Source organism: Hyla sarda, chromosome 6, assembly GCF_029499605.1.
Source record: "Hyla sarda isolate aHylSar1 chromosome 6, aHylSar1.hap1, whole genome shotgun sequence".
Lineage (NCBI taxonomy): Eukaryota > Metazoa > Chordata > Amphibia > Anura > Hylidae > Hyla > Hyla sarda.
The window spans coordinates 195,946,717-195,967,535 of NC_079194.1; the positions used below are offsets into that span (position 1 = coordinate 195,946,717).

Sequence of the window (20,819 nt, forward strand, 5' to 3'; positions counted from 1 at the left end):
AGAGTACCCTGGTATGGATATGTCCCAGTCATTGCTTTCATTAAACCATGTCTCACTAATAGACACTAAATCTACATTCTCAGATACCATTATTGACCCAAGTTCATTGATTTTATTACCTAAACTGCGGGTTTGTAGTCAGGACTCTGAGCTTGTCATTTCTTAACCTCTGTGCTACTGACATGTTTTGGCATTGTTTCGTGGGGCAATTGGACTCATGGATTTTCACTCTTTTGCCCCCCCCCCCCTTCCTTGTTTAAATACTCCTTAGAAAGTTATTGGAATTGTTCACTGAGTACATTCGTTCCTTTGAGAGAAAGATGCAAACCATCTTTTTTGTACAGTCCCTTTCTATTCCAAGTAGAGCTATCATGACACACAAAGCCAAATCATTGCTCTTGACACCATTTACTTAGACATAAGTTGAACTCCTTAATGCGCCTCTGCCTATCATTCTGAACATTATGCACAGGCAGAACTTCAGAAAATAAAACAGTGGATGCAAAATCATGTACATCATTACCAATTGTGATAAAAGGTTCCTTCACCTCTGAAACTTCATTGCAAGCCAGGTCATTTGTCCCTAGATGGACAAGAAGATCAATGTCCCCTTCCTGCTTTGCTTGCTTAACAATATTAGGGATACATCTTCTATCTCTTCTAGCAGTAGCACCCGGGAGACATCTCACAAAAACATTTTCCTTAAGCTCCACACTTGTTATGATTGAATCACCCAGCAACAGCTGCTTCCTTTCAGATTTGGCTTTATCTTTTTTGTCCTTGGTTGCAGTCTTGCATACATTAGACATAGGAGTCGATGGTTCCTCACCTTCTGTGCGTATGATATATAAGTGACCTTAGGGGTGATATATGAGCAGGTCATGGTGAGATATGTGGAATGGAGAGAGTCACAATGGTAGGCACAAGGTAAATAAAAATATTTCTTTAGCATTTTGACTACCTTTTACTATAAATGTACTGTATTGTGCAAGTGATCTTTTATGCACCTCTTTAAAAACCTCATATTTTCAAACTCTTAATATATGCCTAGATAATTCAAAGCCTGTTGTAGTGCAATAAATTACTGTATGCTATAAGACCGGGGCGCAAAATGTTCTTATTTTTCTTTATCTTTTTTGGGAGCGGAGGAGTAGGGGAGGGTTACCATTTTGAAAGAAAGGAATTGTTAGTATGCTCTTGTTATGGGATGCCAGTTAGCAATGCCAGTCCATGCATCTTGTGGTAGGCTGGATGAATGAAAACTTGAAAAGAAAAAAACTGTGCAATCCAACTCTCCCCAAAAAATTGGATTAAAATCTCACAACTGTATTAGGTCGTATTAAAAAAAAAGTGTAGAAATATAGAAATGCTAAAACGATGCAAAATACCAATTTGTTTCAAACCTATTGGCCCTTAGCCCCCTGAGGACATAGACCATTTTGGCCTTAAAGGGGTACTCCGGCGCTAAGACATCTTATCCCCCATCCAAAGGATAGGGGATAAGATGCCTGATCGCGGGAGTCCCGCCATCACTCTCCGCCCTCTCAATGCAAGCCTATGTCACACCCCCTCCCATAGGCTTGCATTGAGGGGGCGGAGCATCACATCACACGGGTTCACAGCCGTGACGTCACAATACTCCGGCCCCGTGATCGGCAGTCATCAGACCCGGAGCGAACATGCTCCGGGGGGCTGATGGCAACGGGGTGCTGCGTGAAAGATCATGGGGGTCCCCAGCAGCAGGACCCGCCGCGATCAGGCAACTTATCCCCTATCCTTTGGATAGAGGATAAGATGTCTTAGCACCAGAATACCCCTTTAAGGACTTTAGATTTTTCCTCCTTGTCTTCTAAAAATCATATATTTTCATCCACAGATGAGTATGAGGGCTTGTTTTTGGTGCGACCAGTTGTCCTTTGAAATGACATCACTCATTTTACAATAAAATGTATGGCGCAACCCAAAAAATATTGTATAAAAAAATTTGTGTGGCAAATTAGAAAACTGCTATTTTGCAAATTTTGGAAGGTTTTATTTTCACGTTGTACATTTTACATTAAAAAGGACATGTTTAGTTTATTCTGTGGGTCAGTATGATTAAAATGATACCCATGATTACATACTTTTCTATTATTGTACCGCTTTAAAGAAATCTCAAACTTTTTAAACAAATTAGTACATTTAAAATCCCTCTATTTTGACGACCTATAACTTTTTAATTTTTCCGTATAAGCATCAGTAAAAGGGCTCATTTTTTGTGCCGTGGTCTGTACTTTTTATTGATACCCCATTTGCATATATAAAACTTTTAAAGGGGTACGCCGCTACTCAGCGATTGGAACAAACTGTTCCAAACGCTGGAGCCGGCGCTGGGAGCTCGCAACGTCACAGCCCCGCTCCCTCATGACGGCTGTTTTTTTTTTAAAAATATGGTACAAAAAAGCAGCATTTTTTTTCCTTACGTTTACACTAGAGATGAGCGAACTTACAGTAAATTCGATTCGTCACAAACTTCTCGGCTCGGCAGTTGATGACTTATCCTGCGTAAATTAGTTCAGCCTTCAGGCGCTCCAGTGGGCTGGAAAAGGTGGATACATTCCTAGATAAATACGGTATATACATTAAAGAAAGCATCCATGCGTGTATTCTGTAGAGTAATATGTGGACCAATACTTTTTTTCATAGTGATCTACAGAAGGTGGACTAGCAGTGGTGGTAATCGTTTATCATCTCTCCAAGTTTCCTTTGTAACATTATTATCATTAATGAAATGTGACAGATTCTAAATGCATACAGTATATAAAATCTTGCTACCTGTCTTTCACAGGCCTCTTCATGTCCTCATTTGCAATGCTGCAGTCCTTGGGGTTCCCTGGCAGCTGACAGAAGATCACCTTGAAATGACTTTCCAGGTCAATCACCTTGGCCATTTCTACCTGGTCTCACTCCTGCAAGATATATTACGGCAATCTGTCCCATCAAGAGTGGTTGTGGTTTCTTCAGAGTCTCACAGGTTTGTCATCTGAAAATAATATGGCAATGATAATGTGAGGTAATTTTCAATGACTGTTCCTAAACTTTGAGTTATAGAACCCCTTTCCAGAGGTGTAGATATATGGATTGCAGAGGTAGCAACCTCTTAGTGCAATCTACCTAAAGTGCTTACTTCTATCTATGACTCCACTTCACAAACTCAGTCAGGAAAGGCTTTTTACCAGCAGAGGTTTTTGAAATGTTACTTAAAGTGGAACTGGCAGGCTATTCACCTGCTCTAAACACAATAAACTGGGTTATAGTGTGGGTGAACAGCATTAAAATGAGGGATCACGTATGTGAATTAATAAAGTATTTCCAGAGTTATAGGTTTTCAGTCTTCTAGTATTATTGCACAGCTCTGCGCAATGGAGACAGGGAGCCAGCTCACTGTGCTCCCCTACCTCCTCAATATTCCCTGCTCTGTTCTGCCCCCATAATGATTATGCAAAAATATTCACTCTCACATTGCTAGGATGCTGCTCCTGTGCTCTTCTCTGAGCAGAGTGCAGGTGCCTGCAGGCTTTCACGTGCATGTTGAAGCTTAGCCTGGCCCCTATGACTCGGGTTTTGAAGATAAACTTGCCCTCATGTAACCACTGCACCCAATGCATCTTAACAGCTTAGTCACAATAGCCTTAGCATGTATAGTAGTCAATAATCTATTACCAAAAAGTGAGCTACCCAAAAGTACCCTCTGAGAGTGCAGTGGAGGAAGCACCTTTACACCCCCTTGTGGCAAGACCTAATGTCTAATCAGACCATACCCATACACATTTACATATCTGCATGAGACATAACTGCTTGACGATTTTTTCAGCAGTCTGACATTTCTATCTTGGGTGCATTATTATTTATATATTTTTTTGTCAATGAGTGTATTTTTGGATTTATTAGGTTTCTACTTTGGTGTCCATCATTTTCTAGTGCTGCATTCTCTGCCATTTGGTCTGGAATTTTTGATGCAATCTTTAACCACTTAGGTCTCGTACAAGGATATAGCCGACACCGCTTAGAACCTCCTCCCACCAAGGACTCACAGCCAAACCTTCGGGCGTACACGGCACTGACCCCCGGTGCTCACAGTAGACACAGGATAGCTTGCCATATCTCAGGTATAGACGAAAATAGCACTGGGCACACAGGTTCCGTTCAAGTGGTTTATTGCAGGTGGAAACGCTCATTAACAATTGTTTCGCTACTCGCAGGTAGCTTTTTCACAGCCTGTGAAAAAGCTACCTGCGAGTAGCGAAACAATTGTTGCTGAGCGTTTCCACCTGCAATAAACCACTTGACCGGAACCAGTGTGCCCAGTGCTATTTTTGTCTATACCTGAGATTTAACCACTTAGGGACGCAGAGCGTGCAGGTATGCCCTGACACTCTGGTACTTAAAGGGGTTCTCCGGTGCTTAGACATCTTATAAGATGCCTGATCGCGGGAGTCCCGCCGCTGGGGACCCCCGGGATCTTGCACGCGGCACCCCGTTTGTAATCAGTCCCCGGAGCGTGTTCGCTCCGGGTCTGATTACCGACGACCACAGGGCCGGCGGCGTGTGACGTCACGCCTCCGCCCCCGTGTGACGTCACGCTCCGCCCCTCAATGCAAGCCTACGGGAGGGGGCGTGATAGCTGTCGGGGTGCCACGTGCAAAATCCCGGCGGTCCCCAGTGGCTTTGGATAGGGGATAATATGTCTAAGCATCGGAGAACCCCTTTAAGGACCAAGAGCGTACCTCACCGAGCGGGGACCGGACCAGTATGCCTGCTTATATCATTCAGCAGGCACCTCATGCAAACCCCTGGGGGGGCATATCGGCGATTCCGGGTCATACGGGTGACCCGGAAAATAAGGGGGATCGGGGCTGTCCAAGACACCCGGAAAATAAGGGGTATTGGGGCTGTCCAAGACGATCCCCCTGAAGGGATAGGAGTGAGGTGGCAGGGGTGCCACCCCTCCTATCCCTGCTATTGGTTGGTCAGAAGCAAACGACCAATAGCAGATCGGGGGCAGGGGGGTTAAAATTCGGTTCCCCACTCTGCCCACCCACTGTAGTCCGGGCAGAGCAGGGGAACCATGATGTGACCCTGCCGGAGGTCACTTACCGGCAGCAGAGAACGGCGATGAGGTACAATCCTACAAAAGCAAGTGAGTTGTTGCCTAGCAACATCTGGATTGCTACAGTTTAGAGACCACTACACAGTGGTCTCTAAACTGTAGGGCTCCAGATGTTGCAAAACTACAACTCCCAGCATGCCCAGACAGCAGTTTGCTGTCTGGGCATGCTGGGTTTTGTAGTTTCGCAACATCTGGACGGCCACAGTTTGGAGATCACTGTGGCCCTTCAGATCTTGCAAAACTACAACTCCCAGCATGCACGAACAGCAAACGGCTGTCTTGGCATGCTGGGAGTTCTAGTTGCATACCTCCAGCTGTTGCATAACTACATCTCCCAGCATGCCCTTCGGAGATCAGTACATGCTGGGGGTTGTAGTTTTGCAACAACTGGAGGCACACTGGTTGGAAAATACTGAGTTAGGTAACAGAACATAACTGAAGGTTTTCCAACCAGTTTGCCTCGAGCTGTTGCAAAAGTACAACTCCCAGCATGTACGGTCTGTCAGTGCATGCTGGGAGTTGTTGTATTGCAAAAGCTGGAGGTTTGCCCCCCCCCCCCCCCTTCCATGTGAATGTACATGGTACAAGAGGCGGGTTTACATTGAGTTTCCTGCTTCAAGTTTGAGCTGCAGCAAATTTTCTGCCGCAGCGCAAACTCCTAGAGGGAAACTCGCTGTAAACCCCCGCCAGTCCGAATGTACCCTAAAAACACTACACTAACACATAATAAAGGCTAAAACACTACATATACACCCCTTACACTGTCCCCCCAATAAAAATGAAAAACATATTGTACGCCAGTGTTTCCAAAACAGAGCCTCCAGCTGTTGCAAAACAACAACTCCTAGCATTTCCGGACAGCCACTGACTGTCCAGGCATGCTGGGAGTTTAGCAACAGCTGGAGGCACCCTGTTTGGGAATCACTGGCATAGAATACCCCTATGTCCACCCCTATGGAATCCCTAATTTAGTCATCAAATGTGCATGGCGTTCTCTCACTTCGGAGCCCTGTCGTATTTCAAGGAAACAGTTTAGGGCCACATATGGGGTATTTCCGTCCTCAGGAGCAATTGCTTTACAAATTTTGGTGGGCTTTTTCTCCTTTTACCCCTTATAAAAAGGAAAAGTTGGGGTCTTCACCAGCCTGTTAGTGTAAAAAAAAAAAAAAAATGTTTACACTAACATGTTGGTGTTGCCCATAACTTTTTATGGAAATACCCCATATATGCGTGTAAAATGCTCTGCGGACGCACAACAAGGCTCAGGAGTGAGAGCGCACTATGTACATTTGAGGCCTAAATTGGTTATTTGCACAGCGGTGGCTGATTTTACAGCGTTTCTGACATAAACGCAAAAAAGAAAAAAATACCCACATGTGACCCCATTTTGGAAACTGCACTTCTCGCGGAACGTAACAAGGGGTATTGTGAGCCTTAACACCCCACAGGTGTTTGACAAATTTTCATTATAGTTGGATGGAAGAAAAAATTCACTAAAATGCTGGTGTTACCCTCAATTTTTCATTTTCACAAGGGAAAATAGGAAAAAATGCCCCCCAAATTTGTAACCCCATTTCTTCTAAGTAAGAACATACCCCATACGTGGATGTAAAGTGCTCTGCGGGTGCACTACAATGCTCAGAAGAGAAGGGGCGCCATTGGGCTTTGGAGAGAAAATTTGTCCAGAATTGAAAGCCACGTGTGTTTACAAAGCCCCCATAGTGCCAGAACAATGGACCTCCCCCACATGTGACCCCATTTTGGAAACTACACCCCTCACGTAATGTAATAAGGGGTACAGTGAGCATTTATGTCCCACAGGTTTCTGACAGATTTACCAGTGGTCCGTGAAAATTAAAAATGTAATTTTTCTTTTGCACAACCCACTGTTCCAAAGATCTGTCATATGCCAATGGGGTGTAAATGCTCACTGCATCCCTTATTCAATTCTGTGAGGCGTGTAATTTCCAAAATGGGGTCACATGTGGGGGGGTCCACTGTTCTGGCACCATGGGGGCTTTGTAAATGCACATGGCCCCTAACTTCCATTCCAAACAAATTCTCTCTCCAAAAGCTCAATGGCGCTCCTTCTCTTCTGAGCATTGTAGTGCGCCAGAAGAGCACTTGATGTCCACACATGGGGTATTTCCAAATGGGGTTACAAATTTTTTGGGGCACTTTCTCCTATTACCCCTTGTAAAAATGTACAATTTGGGGACAAACAAGCATTTTAGTGAAAAATTTTCATTTACACATCCGACTTTAACGAAAAGTCAGCAAACACCTGTGGGGTGTTAAGACTCACTGTACCCCTTGTTAAGTTTTTTGCTGTTATGGCACCATAGGGTCTTCCTAAATGCGACATGCCACCCAAAAACTATTTCAGCAAAAATTGCTTTCCAAAAGCCAAATGCCGTTCGCCCGCAGAGCATTTTACGTCCTAACATGGGGTATTTCCATACTCAGAAAAGATGGGGTTTCACATTTTGGGGGCATTTTCTCCAACTACCCTTTGTGAAAATGGTACATTTGGGGGGAAAATGCACTTTAGTGAAAAAAACATTTCATTTACACATCCAACTTTAACGAAAAGTTGTCAAACACCTGTGGGGTATTAAGGCTACGTGCCTTGAGGGGTGTAGTTTCTAAAATACTATGCCATGTGTTTGTTTGTTTTTTTGCTGTTCTGGCACCATAGGGGCTTCCTAAATGCAACATGCCCCCCAAAAACCATTTCAGCAAAATTCACTCTCCAAAATCCCATTGTCGCTCCTTCCCTTCTGAGCACTCTAGTGCACCCACAGACCACTTTACATCCACATATGAGGTATTTCCTAAGAGAAATTGGGGTGGCTTTTTCTCCTATTACCCCTTGTAAAAATTCAAAAACTGAGTCTACAAGAACATGCGAGTGTAAAAAAATTAAGATTTTGAATTTCTCCTTCACTTTGCTGCTATTCCTGTGAAGCACCTAAAGGGTTAACAAACTTTCTGAATGTCATTTTGAATACTTTGAGTGATGCAGTTTCTATCATGGGGTTTTTATGGGGTATTTCTAATAAAAAAGATCCTTCAAATCCACTTCAAAACTGAAATGGTCCCTGAAAAAATCAAGTTTTAAAAAATTTCGTGAAAAATTAGAAAATTGCTGCTGAACTTTTAAGCCCTCTGATGTCTTCAAAAAGTAAAAACATGTCAACTTTATAATGCAAACATAAAGTAGACGTATTGTACATGTGAATCAATACATAATTTATTTGGTATGTCTATTTTCCTTACAAGCAGAGAGCTTCAAAGTTAGAAAAATGCAACATTTTCTAATTTTTCATGAAATTTTTGAATTGTTCACCAAGAAATGATGCAAGTATTGATGAAAATGTTCCACTATTTTAAAGTAGAATATGTCATGAAAAAACAGTCTCGGAATCAAATTTATAAGTAAAAGCATATCAGAGTTATTAAAACTTAAAGTGACAGTGGTCAGATGTACAAAAAATGCTCTGGCTCCTTAAGGGGAAAATATGCTTGGTCCTTAAGGGGTTAAAGAAAGCTCCTGACAGAACCTCTGACACTGATGTGAACTCAGCCTAAAAGTATTTTTTTTTCTTTTCAAATCTGATATATTTATGCTTGCTCTAATAATCCCGATACAAGCCCTCTTCCACATTGCTGTTTGAGCCACCCATTGAGCAATCCCGAGGGGGGAATAACAATTTATTAAATCTGGATGCCATGACCTTTATTGATTTGTCATTCAACAACTTCAGCATCTACCTAAGAAGAAAGAGATGATATACTGAAATCTAAATAGTCTACTTAGAGGCGGGGAGCCTTGATCTGTTTATGGGATGATGTAGAATTAATTTCCCTCTTGACAGAGAAGAGACCTACAATACGCATCCCAGTTATCTACTGGAAACATTCTGCTTTCCCAAAAGAAAGATTTGACTCTGTTCTCTGCTCAAGGATGTCCAAAATGCCACAACAACAAATTATTGAAGGCCATGATTTTCTAAAGACATTTAATTCTTTCAACCTATAATCATTAGAAGTAATTCCATAAATCAGTTACAAGTGGAAACAGCAATCCATATTAATAAACATCTTATGGAATTGTTCTATGGGAAAGTGTCAATACAAATACAGTTCATAAAAAACAGTTTTTAACCCCTTAAGGACTCAGCCCATTTGGGCCTTAAAGGGTAGCTCCCACCATCCAAATTTTTTTTTCTGTCCCTGCCTATTGCCAATCTATCCCTAACCCCCTCCCTGCTTTTAATTTTTATTTTTACTATATTAAAAATGCCTTTTGTCTGCCTGGCAGTGTGCTCACTACCAGGCAGACTTCCCCAGCAGGCACCATGTCACTGATGCCTGCTGGGGGGGGACTTCCGCCCCTAGTTCATCTACACAGGGTGCCTCCAGCTGTTTCATCACTACAACTTACAACTCCCAGCTTGCCCTGACACCTATTGGCTGTCAGGGCATGCTGGGAGTTGTAGTATTGAAACAGCTGGAGGCACCCTGTGTAGATAAACTATTAGTTAGTTACATGCGGCGCTAGCCCGTCCCCTCCGTCTCCCCCCCCTCCCCCCCCCCCCCCGCGCGCCATACCCCGTTCCCTCCTTCACAAACCCCCCCATTACACTTACTGCACAGTCCGGCAGCGGCGTGCAGGGACAGCGGCGGCGGCGGAGGCGGCGGCGATATGCGGAAGGAGTGGCCTCCCAGCCAGTGGCCGGGGAACCTATTCGCTCGCTCCCTGCCTGTCTGATTGACAGGCAGGGAGCGAGCGCAGGCTGAATGAAAAAGGACCGATGCCCGGCCGCATCAGTCCTTTTTCAGGCGTGACATCACGCCAGGCTGCAGCCGGCCACTAGGAGGGAGACCCCTAGTGGCCGGTTTTCAAATGTAAATTAAACAATTTTAATGAAAAAAATAAAATAAAAGTATATTAGAGATATGTTGTAGTACATAAGTACTACAACATGTCAAAAAATAAAGTTGGTGACAGTGCCCATTTAAGGACTCAGACAATTTAATTTTTTACGTTTTTGTTTTTTCCTCCTCGCCTTCAAAAAATCATAACTCTTTTATATTTTCATCCACAGACTAGTATGAGGGCTTATTTTTTGCGTGACCAGTTGTCCGTTGTAATGTCATTACTCACTTTATATAAAATGTATGGCGCAACAAAAAAAAATACTATTTGTGTGGGGAAATTAAAAAGAAAACAACAATTTTGCAAATTTTGGAAGGTTTCATTTTCACGCCGTACAATTTACGGTAAAAATGACGTGATCTTTATTCTTTGGGTCAATACGATTAAAATGATACTAATGATAATATACTTTTCTATTACTGTTGCGCTTAAAAAAAATCGCAAACTGTTTAACCAAATTAGTACGTTTAAAATCCCCCTAATTTGAAGACCTATAACTTTTTCATTTTTCCGTATAAGCGGTGGTATGAGGGCTCATTTTTTGCGGCGTGATCTGTACTTTTTATTGATACCATTTTTGCTTATATAAAACTTTTAATACTTTTTTTAATACATTTTTTGGGGAATAAAATGTTATAAAAAAGCAGCTATTTTGGACTTTTTTTTTAACTTTTTACGTTCACGCCATTCACCGTACGGTATCATTAACATTTATTTTTAATAGTTGGGATATTTACGCACGCGGCGATACCAAATATGTATATGAAATATATTTTTTTACACTTTTTGGGGGGGAAATAGAGAAAATGGGACAATTTACATTTTTATTGGGGAAGGGGGTTTTTCAAATTTTTTTAACTTTTATTTTTAACTTTTTTAACTTTTATTTTTACACTTTAATAGTCCCCATAGGGGACTATTTATAGCAATCATTCCATTGTTAATACTGTTCAGTGCTATGTATAGGACAAAGCACTGATCAGCATTATCGGTCATCTTCTGCTCTGGTCTGCTCGATCGCGACCAGAGCAGAAGACCCCGGTAGACCGCCTGAGCAAGGTGAGGGGACCTCTGGCCGCCATGCTGGATAATCGGATCGCCGCGGCAGCGCTGCTGGCGATCTGATCATCCAGTTAAAGTACCGCCATGCTGCAGATGCCGTGATCTGTATTGATCACAGCATCTGAAGGGTTAATGGCGGACATCCGCGTGATCGCGGATGTCCGCCATTATGGGCGGGTCCCTGGCTGCTATCAGAAGCCGGGACCTGCCGCGCATGACTATGCGGTTATGCGGCTATGACATGACGGTTATGCATAGGACGTAAATGTTCATCCTGGTGCGTTAAGTACCAGCTCACCAGAACGTACATTTACATCCTGCATCGTTAAGGGGTAAAAAGTCACTCATAAATTTTGTTGTCAGTTTAAGGTTCAAGATATGAAATAAAATGGTAATTTGAGAGGTCAGTTTTTGTCCTCAGGAAATAATACCGACAACATAAATAGAGAAACATTGATAGAAATGTATTGCCTTACAAAGAAATTGGAACCAATTCAACAAGCAAATATCCATATTAAAAGAAGGCTGCCTTCTTGATAGCGGATTACCCCAGGTTACCTTAGCAAGCTTTTGGTGCTTCCTTTGCATGTGTATATGTAACAACTAATACAGGCTGTCAATTAATTAAAATATATCATTGTGATTAACCGTATAATTGTCATGAAATAACTTGTAATTAATTACACTTTTTTTTTTTTGTTTTAAATGTACCTTAAATTAATACAAGTGTGTAACACCTGGTGACATTTGGCATAAATATACCCCCTGGAGTGTTTAAGGTAAACTTACATTAGTATGGCTGATCCAAGTGTCAGTTTCCCTATAAGTGACTATGAAGCGAGCGTTAGAGCTGCACGTGCTTCATAGACGGTGAATGACACTCACTGCTAATGAGGCTCCCTGTCATTAACCCTTTTGAAGCCATGATCAATGAAAAATAAACCCCCATCATTCTGCACTCGATACCTGACAAATTGAAAACAGAACGTTAGAAATCTTTGATCATTTATTCATAAGAAAAAAACTAAAATATTGCATTGACATAAGTATTCAGTCCTTTTACTTAGAGCTTTAGTTGAAGCACCTTTGGCAGCAATTACAGTCTCCAGTCTTCTTGGATATGATACCACAAGGTTTACACATCTGGATTGGGGATTTTCTTCCAATTTTCTCTGCAGATCCTCTCCACTTCTATCAGGTTGGGTGAGGACTGGGTAAGGACATTAAAAGAGTTGTCCCTAAACCACTCAGATGTTGTATTGGTTATGTGCTTAGAGTTATTGGCATGAGAGCACTCTGGATCAGGTTTCCATTAAGAACATATCTGTACTTTTGAACCATTCAGCTTTCCCTCAACCTTGACTAGTCTGATACTGCCATTTCTATGTTTTACTGTAGGAATGGTATTGGACAGGTGATAAACAGTGCCTTGTTTCCTCCTTACATAATGCTTAGAATTGAGGCCAAAAAGTTACATTTTGGTTCCAAGAGTATTATATTTCTGGCCACTTGTAGTGGTTGTATTAAATTTACAACTGGCAGTAGATGTATGCTGTGAGTGGTACCAAATATAATGGACACATGCCCTTTTGATGCAATCATAACAGAGACTTCTGAAAGATGAACGAATTTCTGAAAAATTTGATTTGGCCGATTCAACAAATTTTCCAAACAAAATCGGTTCAGACCGAATGTATTCGTGGTGAATCTCTATTAAAATGGCTAATGCTGGCCTACAGAGAGGCTCAATAGGGGTTTAGAACACATTGTCTTGTCCTAATACACATAGGGAGTGTGCTGTGTTAGTGAAATAATACTGTTATTCAGTATGACATGCAGATTACAGACATCTCTATTAGAATCACTGCCGCAGAGTGTCTGGATATGGCAGATTTTTAATGTAATTTTTATTTTATTCAATTTGAATTTATAAAAATTTTTGATTATCCATTTTGGTGAGCATCGAGCAGATGGTCCTCCACCAGGCGAGATACCACCTGTTCCAACCCCTTCCTTTCAGCACCCCCCCTGACTGTGAAAGTGCAAATGTTTAATTTAATCAGTTAAGGTTCATTGTTATCGCTCCAAGCTGTTTCATTGGATTCTTGTGGTAATTCCACAGGTAATGGGACGTTGACGACCATAGGGCCTCAGTCTTGAAAAGATTACATACATTTTTTTAAATTTAAATTTAAGATTTATATTAGATTCACATGTTTAATGTCCTGGTGTTTACTTTGAACTAATACTGTATGACCACGAAACCTAATATAACAAGGAGTTGCATGGCAGCACAATGACAAAGCCTAGAGGTGGCAGCAGCATGAGGAGACCATAGGGCCTCACAATCCCTCCCTAAGATTAAAAGATGAATTTTCAAATTTAAATTAAAGATTTATGGTAGCTAGTGCTACCATAAAATTTTTTAGGTAATGTCCCTGGCTCAGCAGCATCAGCAAACCATATATTGGCTGAATGACACAGCCTGGAGCTGGCGGCAGCATGAGGAGACAATATGGCTTCACAATCCCTAAGATTAAAAGATGAATTTTAAAATTGAAATTGAAGATTTATGGTAGCTAGTGCTACCATACATTTTTTTAGGTAATGTCCCAGGCCCAGCAGCATCAGTAATCCATATAGTGGCTGAATGACACAGCATGGAGGTGGCGGAAGCATGTGGAGACTATATAGTGGCTGAATGGCACAGCCTGGAGTTTTTCTTGAAATCTAACAAAAGGAAAGGTGTACAAAAAACACCATGTGCCACCTATACCACCAAGTATTGATGCGATGAAAAGACCTCTAAAAGGTGGAAGGGAACAATGTATGGTCCATTGTAACAGGTGGGGATAAAAACTTCCTAAGGCCCTACTCTTGCACTATTACAGTGGGGACCAAAAGTTTGGGCACCCCAGGTAAAAATTTGTATTAATGTGCATACAGAAGCCAAGGAAAGTTGGAAAAATCTCCAAAAGGCATCAAATTACTGATTAGACAAACAACAAAAGTTAGATTTTATTTCCATAATTTACACTTTCAAAATAACAAAAAACAATAAAAAAAATGGTGTCTGCAAAAGTTTTGGCACCCTGCAGAGTTAATATCTTTTACTGCACCCTTTGGCAAGTATCACAGCTTGTAAGCACTTTTTGTAGCCAGCCAAGAGTCTTTCAATTCTTGTTTGAAGTATCTTTGCCCATTCTTCCTTACAAAAGTCTTCCAGTTCTTTGAGATTTCTGGGCTGTCTGTCACGCACTGCTCTTTTATGGTCTATCCATAGATTTTCAATTATGTTGAGGTCAGGAGATTGTAAAGGCCATGGCAAAACCTTCAGTTTACTCCTCTTGAAGTAATCCCCCATGGATTTTGAGGTGTGTTTAGGATCATTATCCATTTGTAGAAGCCATCCTCTCTTTAACTTCAGCTTTTTCACAGATGGCATCAAGTTAGCATCCAAAATTTGCTGAAATTTTATTGAATCAATTTTTTTCCTTCTACTTGTGAGATGTTCCCTGTACCACTGGATGCAATACAACCCCAAAGCATGATTGATCCACCCCCATGCTTAACAGTTGGACATAGGTTCTTTTCATTAAATTCTGTTCCCCTTCTTCTCCAAACGTACCTTTGCTCATTCCGGCCAAAAAGTTCAATTTTAACCTCATTGGTCCACAGAACTTGTTTCCAAAATGCATCAGGCTTGTCTATATGTTCATGTGCAAAGTTCAAGCGCTGATTTTTGTGGTGAGGACATAGTAGATGTTTTCTTCTGATGACTCTTCCATGAAGACCATATTTATACAAGTATCTCTTTATAGTGGAATAGAGTACCACAACTACAGCGTCTGCCAGATCTTTCTGGAGGGATTGTGCAGTCAAACATGGGTTTTAAATTTTTTTTCTCACAATCCTGCGAGCTGTTCTGTCTGATATTTTTCTTGGTCTTCCAGATCTTGCTTTAACTTCCACTGTTCCGGATGACTACCATTTCTTAATTACATTCCGAACAGAGGCTATTGACATCTGAAAAAGTTTTCCTATCTTCTCATGCTTTGTGAGCGTCAACTATTTTCAGTTTCAGATTTCTAGACAACTGCTTAGAAGAACCCATGGTACTGATTGTTGGGGCAAGGTCAGATGAGTCTGGGCATTTAAAACCTTTGAGATTGACATCACCTAGTCTTCCCAAATGATGATTGAGAACAATCCATGCCACTGGCAGGTCTCAGCTTTGCAAAGGGGGCAGTGCATGCTATAAATTCTGCAGGGTGCCCAAACTTTTGCAGATGCCATTTTTTTGTTTTGTGTTATTTTGAAAGTGTAAATGATGGAAATAAAATCTAACTTTTGTTGACATATTATAAGAATGTCTAATCTTCAATTTGATGCCTTTTGGAGATTTTTCCATCTTTCCTTGCTTCTTTATGCACATTAATACAAATTATTACCTGGGGTGCCCAAACTTTTGATCCTCACTCTAATTCTCTAATTGGCAAGTGTTACTCGTCCTAAAAAGAGTGGAAAAACACAGGAACCTCTCCCTATTTCCACCTAAAAACACTGCCATTTCCCAAGGTTTTTAGTTGGAAATAGGGAGAGGTTCTTGTGTGGCGCTGCCCTTGCCAAGAAGGGAATTAATAGTGCGAGAGTAGGGCCTTACAGGGGAAGTCTTTACCCCCACCTGTTACAATGGACCATACGTTGTTCCCTTCCTCCTTTTAGAGGTCTTTGCATCGCATAAATACTTTTGGGTCCATATATTTTATCCTAAGAAAAGTTAAGTTTGAGCTAATGCATATCCTCAATACTTACTTGTGGTCTAATGCAGAGGAATTTCTGTAACTGGGGACCAGCACCTTAACCCCTTCCCGACCTATGACATACCTGTACGTCATGGGTGGCAAGGCGTTCCCGACCCATGACATACAGGTACGTCATGGACATTACTGCCGCTACTCGCGGCACCCCGCAGCGCCCGGAAAGATGGTGGCTATCACTGATAGCCAGCCATCTTACCGTGCGACCACGGGGGGTTTCGTCCCCCACCCCCCCCAGCGATCGCTGCTATCAGCTGGTCAAATCTGACTAGCTGATAGCAGCGTTTCGCTATGAAAACACTTAGCAGCGCGGTGTGTGAGTCCGGATCACGGGGATCGGGACACACACCGCTCTGCTAAGTGTCCCTGACCCGTCCCCCGGCGTCACTTACCCGTCCGAGCGGTGTCCCGAGCGGTCCCGGCGTCCTCCGTGCGGTCCCGGCGTCCTCCAGGCGGTCCCGGCTGCGCTGCGTCCCGGAGGTGAGTTTCCGGCAGCAGGGCGGCATCTTCATTGGCAGCAGTGAGATCGCCGTAAAGCGATCTCACTGCTGCCTCTGAGAGTTTCAAAACTGCAACTCCCAGCATGCCCAGACAGCCTTTGGCTTTCTGGGCATGCTGGGAGTTGTAGTTTTGCAACATCTGGAGGTCCACAGTTTGGAGACCACTGTATAATGGTCTCCAATCTGTGCTCTTCCAGATGTTGCAAAACTACAAATCTCAGCATGCTCAGTCTGTCCAGGCATGCTGGGAGTTGTAGTTCTCTAACATCTGGAAGACCACAGATTGGAGACCATTATACAGTGGTCTCCAAACTGTGGACCTCCAGATGTTGCAAAACTACAACTCCCAGCATGCCCAGACTGCCCAAGCATGCTGGAAGTTGTAGTTCGGCAACATCTGATCCTTCAGATATTGCCGAACTACAACTTCCAGCATGCCTTGGCAGTCTGGGCATGCTGGGAGTTGTAGTTTTGCAACAACTGGAGGCACACTAGTTGGGAAACATTGTCCGTTTCCTACCTCAGTGCCTCCAGCTGTTGCAATTGTTGCTAAACTATAACTCCCAGCATGCACTGACAGACCATGCATGCTGGGAGTTGTAGTTTTGCAACAGCTGGAGGCACACTGGTTTGGAAACACTAAGTTTGGTTGCAAAACACTTGAAAGTTTATTACTTAACTTAGTGTTTCCAAACCAGTGTTCCTCCAGCTGTTGCAAAACTACAACTCCCAGCATGCACGGACAGCTCAAGGGCATGCTCGGAGTTTGCAACAGCTGGATGTTTGCCCCCTCCCCCCAATGTGAATGTACAGGGTACACTCACATGGGCGGAGGTTTACAGTGAGTGCTGCAAGTTTGAGATGGCGCAAATTTTGCGCTGCAGCTCAAACTTCCAGCGGCAAACTTGCTGTGAACCTCTGCCCATGCGACTGTACCCTAAAAACACTACACTACACTACACTGACACTAACCTAAAATAAAAAGTAAAAAACACTACATATACACATACCCCTACACAGCCCCCCTCCCCCCAAAAAATGAAAAACGTCTGGTACGCTACTGTTTCCAAAACGGAGCCTCCAGCTGTTGCAAAATAATAACTCCCAGTATTGCCGGACAGCCATTGACTGTCCAGGCATGCTGGGAGTTTTGCAACAGCTGGAGGCACCCTGTTTGGGAATCACTGGCGTAGAATACCCCTATGTCCACCCCTATGCAAATCCCTAATTCAGGCCTAAAATGCGCATGGTGCTCTCTCACTTTGGAGCCCTGTCGTATTTCAGAGCAACAGTTTAGGGCCACATATGGGGTATCGCCGTACTCGGGAGAAATTGCCTTACAAATTTTGGTGGGCTTTTTCTTCTTTAACCCCTTATGAAAAGGTGAAGTTGGGGTCTACACCAGCATGTTAGTGTAAAAAAATAAATTTTTTACACTGACATGCTGGTGTTGCCCTATACTTTTCATTTTCACAAGAGGTAAAAGGGAAAAAAGACCCTCTAAATTTGTAACGCAATTTCTCCTGAGTACGGAGATACCCCATATGTGGGCGCAAAGTGCTCTGGGGGCGCACAACAAGGCCCAGAAGGGAGAGTGCACCATGTACATTTGAGGCGATTTGCACAGGGGTGGCTGATTGTTACAGCAGTTCTGACAAACGCAAAACAATAAATATCCACATGTGACCCCATTTTGGAAACTACACCCCTCACGGAATGTAATAAGGGGTGCAGTGAGCATTTACACCCCACTGGTGTATGACAGATTTTTGGAACAGTGGTCTGTGAAAATGAAAAATTAAATTTTTGATTTGCACAGTCCACTGTTTCAAATATCTGTCAAACGCCAGTGGGGTGTAAATGCTCACTGCACCCCTTATTAAATTCCATGAGGGGTATAGTTTCCAAAATGGGGTCACATGTGGGGGGGGTCCACTGTTCTGGCACCATAGGGGCTTCCTAAATGGGACATGCCCCCCAAAAACCCTTTCAGAAAAACTCACTCTCCAAAATCCCATTGTCGCTCCTTCCCTTCTGAGCCCTGTAGTGTACCCGCCGAACACTTTACATACACATATGAGGTGTTTCCTTACTCGAGAGAAATTGGGTTACAAATTTTAGGGTGATTTCTCTCCTTTTACCCCTTGTAAAAATTCAAAAATTGGGTCTACAAGAAAATGCGAGTGTAAAAAATGAAGATTTAGAATTTTCTCCTTCACTTTGCTGCTATTCCTGTGAAACCCATAAAGGGTTAAAACGCTTACTGAATGTCATTTTGAATACTTTCGGGGGTGCAGTTTTTATAATGGGGTCATTTATGGGGTATTTCTAATATGAAGACCCTTCAAATCCACTTCAAACCTGAACTGGTCCCTGAAAAAAAGCGAGTTTCAAAATTTTGTGAAAAATTGGAAAATTGCTGCGGAACTTTGAAGCCCTCTGGTGTCTTCCAAAAGTAAAAACTTGTCAATTTTTTAATGCAAACACAAAGTAGACATATTGTATATGTGAATCAATATGTAATTTATTTGGAATATCCATTTTCCTTTCAAGCAGAGACTTTCAAAGTTAGAAAAATGCAAAATTTTCAAAATTTTCATGAAATTTTTAGATTTTTTACAGAGAAAGGATACAAATATCAGTGAAATTTTACCGATAACATAAAGTAGAATATGTCACGAAAAAACAATCTCGGAATCAGAATGATAAGTAAAAGCATTCCAAAGTTATTAATGTTTAAAGTGACAGTGGTCAGATTTTCAAAAAATGCCCAGGTCATGAAGGTGAAAATGGGCTGGGTCATGAAGGGGTTAATTATGTTTTCCAGTATCCATGGCGGCACAATGAGAGAGCCTGGAGGTAATAGCATGTGCATGAGGAGACCATATAGCGGCACAATGACAGACCCTGTAGGTGGTAGCATCAGCATGAGGAGACCCTATGGCCGCAAAATAAAAGAGCCTGGAGGTAGCAGCATCAGCATGAGGAGACCATATGGCAGAACAATGAGAGAGCCTGGAGGTGGCAGCATCAGCATGAGGAGACCATATGGTGGCACAAAGAGAGAGCCTGGAGGGGGCAGCAGCAGCATGAGGGCCATGCCAACTGAGGGTTGAGTCTAAGAAATCCACCAAATGTTGACTGGGGGTGTCAGATGTCACTTGGGATGAAGTGGATGACTGAGTGAACCAATCAAACATGGCTGCTGGGTTCCTGGTTGAGACACGACTGCTAGCTAACACCGGGAGCTCAGACCTCTCGCTGCGACTCCTGCTGCCACATGCACCTACTCTGCTGTGACATCTGCCTGCGCCTGATGAATTTAGGCCTCTGCCACTCCTCTGTGCACGTCCTGGTACTTCTTTGCCTGTCATACTTAGTTCATATATGAAGGGAGTACAAGACACTTCACTACGCTTAAAACAGTATTTGTCTAGAACAGCAGCAGGTGGGTACTTTTGGCTGGCCTTTTAACAGTAACTAGGCCCTTAAGACTTTATCAGCAACAAAATGGTACAACACTTAGATGTACGTATATGGTATGCACTGATGAGGGCAGTAGAATGCGCTCCACAACACTTAACATTATTTGTCTAGAACAGCAGCAAGTCGGTCCTTTCACAGTATCTAGGCCCTTGAGAGCTTAACCTGTTCAGGACCCATGACGTATGCATACGTCTTCACACCCTGGGTCTTAAGGACCCATGACGTATGCATACGTCATGGCGTTTTCCGGTCTCTGCCGCTCGCCGGGCAGAGATCGGAACTGGATGCCTGCTGAAATCCTTCAGCAGGCATCCAGGGCAAACGCCGAGGGGGGCCATGTAGGCCCCCCATGTCAGCGATCGCCGCAAATCGCAAGGGAAATCGCCCTTGCGATCTGCGGCGATACCGGGCTGATCGGGTCTCTGGGACCCGACCGCCCGGTAATTTCGCATGATCCCGGCTGTCACAGACAGCCAGGACCATGCTGGAGTATCGGAGCGAGGTGGCAAGCCGGCCACCTCCTCCGATCCCCTGCGATCTGTCGGTTAGTGAACCGACCAATCGCAGGAGGGGGGGCGGTTACTTCCTCCCGTCCTGCCCGGCCTCTGAAAGTCCGGAGAGGACGGGAGGAAGACCGGAGGACGCTGCGGGGGACGGGGGAGTGCTGGGGACCGGCCCCGGTACTTACCTCGTCCCTGAAGACCAGGATCCAGACGATGAAGACGGCGGCAGCGGCGACAGGTGAGTAGATCTTCAGCCGCGGTCGGGCCCTTTACAGCAATGCACGTCGCCGTAAAGCGACATGCATTGCTGTAATAGGACCCTGTAAACTACAACTCCCAGCATGCCCAGACAGCCCT

At 43.2% G+C, this 20,819-nt stretch overlaps 1 protein-coding gene across 8 annotated transcripts in view; it reads left to right on the forward strand.

Moving 5' to 3' along the window:
- Positions 1-20,819, forward strand: part of WWOX (WW domain containing oxidoreductase) — a 1,139,839-nt gene that overhangs the window by 379,477 nt on the left and 739,543 nt on the right. For all 8 annotated transcript variants that reach the window (XR_008845171.1, XM_056526118.1, XM_056526119.1 and 5 more), the window contains exon 8: positions 2,828-3,013. Coding sequence is in view for 7 of the 8 variants with exons in the window: in XM_056526118.1 (XP_056382093.1) it covers positions 2,828-3,013 (186 nt within the window). In the remaining variant the exon portion in view is untranslated. The remainder of the gene's footprint in view (positions 1-2,827; positions 3,014-20,819) is intronic.